This window comes from Clupea harengus, chromosome 8 (genome assembly GCF_900700415.2).
Source record: "Clupea harengus chromosome 8, Ch_v2.0.2, whole genome shotgun sequence".
In the NCBI taxonomy this organism is placed as follows: Eukaryota; Metazoa; Chordata; class Actinopteri; order Clupeiformes; family Clupeidae; genus Clupea; species Clupea harengus.
In genome coordinates this window covers 29,834,587-29,840,919 of record NC_045159.1, presented here as the reverse complement: position 1 = coordinate 29,840,919, position 6,333 = coordinate 29,834,587, and the positions used below count along the sequence as shown (strand labels likewise).

The 6,333-nt window shown below is 48.7% G+C and overlaps 1 protein-coding gene across 1 annotated transcript; it reads right to left on the bottom strand.

Moving 5' to 3' along the window:
* Nucleotides 1-2,599: 2,599 nt before the first annotated feature.
* On the bottom strand, nucleotides 2,600-4,484 carry LOC116221387. Its single transcript, XM_031571262.2, has 2 exons — nucleotides 4,292-4,484; nucleotides 2,600-4,177 (listed from the first exon to the last, which is right to left on the bottom strand). Exon 2 carries the CDS (start codon nucleotides 4,169-4,171, stop codon nucleotides 3,065-3,067), a length of 1,107 nt encoding a protein of 368 aa, XP_031427122.1. The 5' UTR covers nucleotides 4,172-4,177; nucleotides 4,292-4,484; the 3' UTR covers nucleotides 2,600-3,064.
* Nucleotides 4,485-6,333: the final 1,849 nt, after the last annotated feature.

Here is a 6,333-nt window from a genome sequence, read left to right as displayed (position 1 = left end):
AGAGCAGCCTTTGCCACCACACAACGTTCGCATTCTTCACACCACTTCTTGATATCATGGCACATCCTTGGCCAATAACACCGCTGACGGATGAGACTTGTGGTTCGGTCTACACCCTGATGACCATGGTTATTGTGCAAATTGGTCAGCACCTCTCCCCGTAGGGTCGCTGGTAGAAGGAGTTGGAGTGCTGTCGTCCTGGCTGGGGGAAGCTGCACCTCTCTGTAGAGCAACCCGTTCTTTTCCCTTATACGCTGCCATTGTTTAACAAGCCGTCGCACCCCATCTTGTGATGCCCTCAATTCAGCAGCTCTTGGTGGTCGGCCCCTCTTCCAAAAGTGCATGAAGGCTGCAATACAAGAGTCAGCTGCCTGTAGTACCTGCAGATCTTCTTTGCTTCGGGATATTGAAGCTCCAACCTCACTCACTTGCGCCACCCGGGGGGGTGGCCCGGGAGCCACTTTGCCTTGTACTTCAAGTGGAACTTGAATGCCTGGCCTAATAGTCCTGCCTGAGAGGGGTATGATTCCCCAGGGGCCTAGCCCGCTGAAGGTGCTAGCCTTCACCTCCTGAACATTTACCATCTGGGGGCCCAGCCCCGAGGTCTCCCTTGGTATCAAACTGGGTAGTGCGGAGGTACTTGGCCGATTTGTTGCAGAGTCTGGGTTGGGGGATGCTGGCAGCCGGGAGAGTGCGTCTGCATTGCGGTTTGCCGTGCCAGGCCTGTACTTTATTTCAAAATTAAACAAAGCAAGTTGAGATGCCCACCGTTGCTCAACAGCTCCCAGCTTCGCGGACTGCAGGTAGCTGAGAGGGTTATTATCGGTATACACTGTGAACTTGCTGCCTAGGAGGTATTCTCGAAATTTTTCTGTTACAGCCCATTTCAGGCCTAAAAGTTCCAGTTTCATGGAGCTGTAATTGGACATGTTTCGTTCACTAGGGCGCAAGCCTCGGCTAGCATATGCGATTGGGCGTCTCTGCTCATCCTGTTCTTGTGATAACACCGCTCCCAGTCCTGAGTGACTTGCGTCGATTTCTACCACAAATGGGTGGGAGAAGTCTGCATACCCCAACACGGGGGCATGGATCAATCCGTTTTTCAAGGTCACAAAGGCTTCCTCACAGTCCCTACTCCAATGTTGTTCGATAGACCCCCGCACCCGAGGCCCAGGCTTCTTTCGAGTCCCCTCAAGTGCCCCAACCAGCTTGTGTAATGGAGCAGCAAATGTAGCGAAACCCGCCACAAACCGTCTGTAATAAGAAGCGAAGCCCAGAAAAGAGCGGAGTTCCTTGACTGTAGAGGGCCTCTTCCACTCGGCCACCGCTCGGATCTTTTCAGGATCTGTGGCCACTCCTGACGCTGATATTACATGTCCCAGATAGGTGACTTCAGTTTGAAAGAATTTGCATTTTTTCAGCTTCAATTTCAGGTTGTGTTGTTGTAGTCGGGTAAAGACCATTTCTAAGCGCTGAAGATGTTGCTGAAAGGTGGTAGAAAAGATCACAATGTCATCCAGGTACAGCAGTAATGCATGAAAGCTCTGATCGCCAAAAATACGTTCCATTAAACGTTGGAATGTCCCTGGAGCGTTACACAAACCGAATGGCATCCTGTTAAATTCAAACAAGCCAAAGGGTGTGCAAAACGCTGTCTTCTCTCGATCTTGTTCGCGGACTAAGACCTGATTGTAACCACTTGCTAGGTCTAAAGTGCTGAAACATTTGGCCCCACTTAAGGCATCAAGAGTCTCCTCAATCCTTGGTAAAGGGAATGCATCCTTCCGTGTCTTCGTGTTAAGTTGACGGTAATCAACGCAGAGGCGAATGGAGCCGTCTTTCTTTTGAACTACCACTATGGGTGACGCATAGGGGCTACAACTGGGCCTGATGACACTGTGATCCAGCAAGTCTTGTACATGTTTTTTCACTGTGTCGTATTGGGAGGGCGGGAGTCGGCGATACCGCTGCCGTACTGGGGCCTGGTCAAGCAAGGGGATGGTGTGTTGGAGTAGGGTGGCACACCCCAAGTCCCCGTCACTGAGACTAAATGCACTGCTGTATTTCTCTAACAGTGAACGGGCTTCCTGCTGCTCTTGAACTGATAGGGAGGGCCAGGTAAGCTGAGAGAAGTTAGGAGCGGGGTAACTCTCAGCCCTAGTGGTCTGGATAAGGACTACTTGCTCATGGCAATCGGCTTGAATTTCGAAATGGACAGAGGGAGTGGGGGCAGATGGTGTAGCCACATACAATTCACCCAGCACGAGTCTGGGCCACAGCCACTGATCCTGACTTCCAATATTGACGACTGGCACCTGGACGCTGCCACATGTAACTGAAAGGTAGGCTGTTGGTATAAGCAGGTTACCAGGAAGGTGACCATCAGTGAACGATACTGGCTCCAACAGAGCAGACGCCAGGGTGGGCCCTAACCCCTGATGACAAGACGCGGGGACTAACTTCATCGACCCGGCGGGTACTCGTATCGCTGGGCCGGACTGCACACGCACCGATCCTATCCGACCACTCTCCAACGCCCGCTCCAGCTGCTGGCACTCGGACAGAGCTTGGCGCCACGCTCTGCCCGCCTGCTGGACATCAGGTGAACGGAAAAGTGCACTGCCATGGTCGGTGAATAATTCTTGGTAACAATGACGGATTATATTCATTCCTAAAAGGCCAGGGACCGACTTCTTATGAGGCTGGGCGTTGGGGTCAGTTGGGGTTTTAACGACGAGAATACCCATCTTTGGAAAAATTCGGCCGAAGAGATGGACATCCATTTCCAGGTACCCCAAGTAGGGTATCTCTAGGCCATTCGCTGCCTTAAGCTTAAGCCAAGTGCAAGGCTGCAGCTGAAGTTGGAGACGTGACTGTAACCGCTGCTCAAAGAACTTCTGAGTAATGGTCGTAACCATCGACCCAGTATCCAGTAAGCAGGCCACACCAACACCCCCAATTTGGACCTCTATTACAGGGCATTTCCCAATGAGCAGTGACGTATCCACAGGACAACAACCCGAAAGCTCCCCACCCGACGTTTGGGTCATAACGTAAGGGGGTGCTAGTTTTCCTGCTGCTGAGTTTGGGCATGGGATGCTACCTCTATTCTAGGACCAGTACTAGACCTAGATCGACAGAATCGCGCTATGTGACCGGGCTGGCTGCAGTGTGCGCATATGGGTGTGCCATCGGCTTGGAAGCGCAAGCGTGGACGTGACTGTGGCCCAAGGCTGGAGGGAGCGGCAAGCTGGGAAGAGTCAAGTCGTTTCAAGATTGTGTCTAGCTGAGCCTGTTGTTTACGAAGGGATTCTTTCAGCTCTGTCAACTCGTTTGTGGGCTTAGCAGATACAGCATTAGAATCAACGTCATACGCGGGAGCAGCATGTGTGCTAAAAGAGTGGGCACGGGGTCTTTGACTAGTGTGTTCGCCTTCCTGTACCCAGCGAAAAGCTTCGCTGCGAATGTCATAGAACACAATGGAGGGCTGAGACCGGACTTGACGTCGCAGCTCACGCTTCAACATGACATCCCTCACATTCTCGATGAATTGATCACGTAATACTATGTCCGGATTAGCAAAACATGCAGGATCTCTTAGATTCACGGCTTCTAGCATGTGCATGAGCGCATGAGAATATTCTCTTAAGGACTCGCTCTCAAGTTGTCGTCGCTGGAAGAATGCTTTCTGAAGACTAATATAAGACTGAGTGCACCCATACATACTTTTAAGTATTTCGAAGATTTTCTCTGGGCTATCACAAGCCGAGGTAGGGCGGAACTTAACTTCTGCTTTGGCCTCGCCATCAAGCAAGTCAAAGATATTTAGGGTCTGTTCAGAAAGGGGCATAGGACGTAGAGACAAATGGCGACGGGCTTCCTCAACCCATTCCTCCACAGTCAAAGAATCATGGGATAGCTTCCCTGAAAACCTTGGGCATTTACGATCACGAGGGATGTACACATACCGTTCTAATACAGGTGGGCCTGGCCTACGGTCATCATTATGTACAGTACTAGAGCTAGAGGACTGACCTGATGACGCACCGCTGTCAGTTGGGGGGGCTTGTCGCTGTGTGACCTCTTCCCTAAGCTTCCTATTATCCGCCTGCAGTTGCTGCACCAACTCAGTCAGCGCTTTAAGCTGGGCGGCCATTTCCTCACCCTCCATGGTGGTCTGTGAGTGACGTGGGATGGGGAGGGGAGGTTACAGCAAGGAAATAACACCGTTAGTTAAACAACACTTTACAACGTGCTCAGGGGGGGGGGTGGAGTATGAAGTTGCTGGAACCTTGAGGAGAGCCTGGTCTCCTGCTCTCCCTTGCGATCCGATGCCCGATGAACTTGGTCTTCAACCACTGTTTTCCTCAAAATAAAAAAATAAACCAAAACACAAAAGAATTGCTAACTAGCATCAGCCACGGTAACAAATGTCCACAGTGAGACAAGGCAATACCAAGAGAAACAAACTAACCAACAGCCTCTAGTTTATTTCCCTGCTCACAGCGCCAAATGTGACCATATGGTAAGTTCCCCAATACTTGGTATGTTACCCAATTAAATGGATTTAAACCGAGGCTGTTATAAGCAATAAATAATTTATTTCAATACAGATCTTGTGTTCTTTACGTGGCAGGAGTAACAAAACACGATGACGATACATACATCAGACTTAAAAGAAAACAAACAAACACATAACATAGGCCCAGGGGGCCAACCCAGAGTAACTAGGGTAACACGACTAGAGTACCTCTGACCACTATTCAGCCATACGTGATGAATAGCACACTCATGCACACACTAGGGTAATACTGCAAAGTGCAAAACGGTGAGGTCCAGATAAATCACACAGAGAACAACCTTATACAGGTCATGTCAAACTCCACTCAACCACTAGGGGGGTGTTCACACAGCAACTTAAGGGGCAGAATAGTACCATACATGTACCAATAGTGTTACCTTGCCACTCGCCCTGAGTTAGGCACCCAGGCCACAGAAATGGGTGACAATGATACAACTACACGTAACAACGAGACACGTGGCTTCAACTAGGTAAGTCAATACACACAGAACTACATCAAAGAAATAAACAGGAGGAAAACAGTGGCCAGACTATCAACTGTGTGTCAATTGCTGCTGTGATCTACAAAAGAGAGATTGTTTTAAACATTGACAGATATTGCACATTTTCCCTGAAACAGTATAACTCTCTCATCCGTTTAATAATTACAAAATAGACATTTGAAATATAAAAACATTTCAGACACATTAAAAGAGTTACAATATGAAGCACTACAGCAGTGCTCTGCCTACCTTGGCCTTGACGGTCATACCAAAGGAAGGACCCAGGTGGACATGGGGAGGAGGGACCCACGTCAGCTTGGCGTCCCTTGTTAACCCCAGTAGCCAGGGGAGACCTCTTACAATACTATAGTCCAACAGGGCTACGAGGAGTTAAGCAAACACTGCAGTCAGCCTTATGCAAGATCACAACAGCGAACTGTTTCGGTTTGTTTTACCCCCAAAGCATTCTAAATCAGGCCACGTAGTAAACGAGGCTAACCGGTAGAAAGTGATGAAAGTAACATACCAATGCCTAACGTGAAGTTCCGGCATGAAACTCCTGACAAGGTGCAGCTAGCGTCTTACTCCAACCAGTGACGGCAACGTGCGTTTTAAACAATCGGCGAGAGCATATCCTAGTTTATCTAGGCGGAAGTTACAAGCTCATTATCGCTCAATTAACTGACAGGTGGGTGTAAGCCAGTGAATGTCTACGTGGGCTGACCCTATCACACATCCCTCAGAATCCACTGATAGTATCTTAAAAATAAAAACTGATAAACCAGTGTTTGCCATCGGTAAGAGACTCGCTGCCGCTCCAGCTGTGACACAGGCCTTTGAAATGACATCCGGTTGATGACATTTACACATAATATTAGCCAAAGATGTTGCCTGCAATCCTGCATCACACAGAAAGAGACGTTTCTATAAACAGTAAAGGGCTATCCACACTATAACTATGACGACGACTGTAACTATAGTGATGTGAGCGTCCACACTGACCAACGATGAATAAAGCCTCTCAGAAGTACAATTCATGTGTTAATGTGATGCCCTTAAAATTCGGTGGATTCTGACTAGCTGTGATTTTTATTGTTCACACAATCGCTCTGAAGGTGATGCCCAATGATATTGTTTTCCATGCTGTTATAGTTATAGTGTGAGGTGTGGACTTTTCCATTGTTATGAGCAAGAGAGATATTTAAAACTATAGCATTCACAGTTATTGCTATAGCTAGCGTTGGCAGTGTGGACAGGCTTTAAGGAACT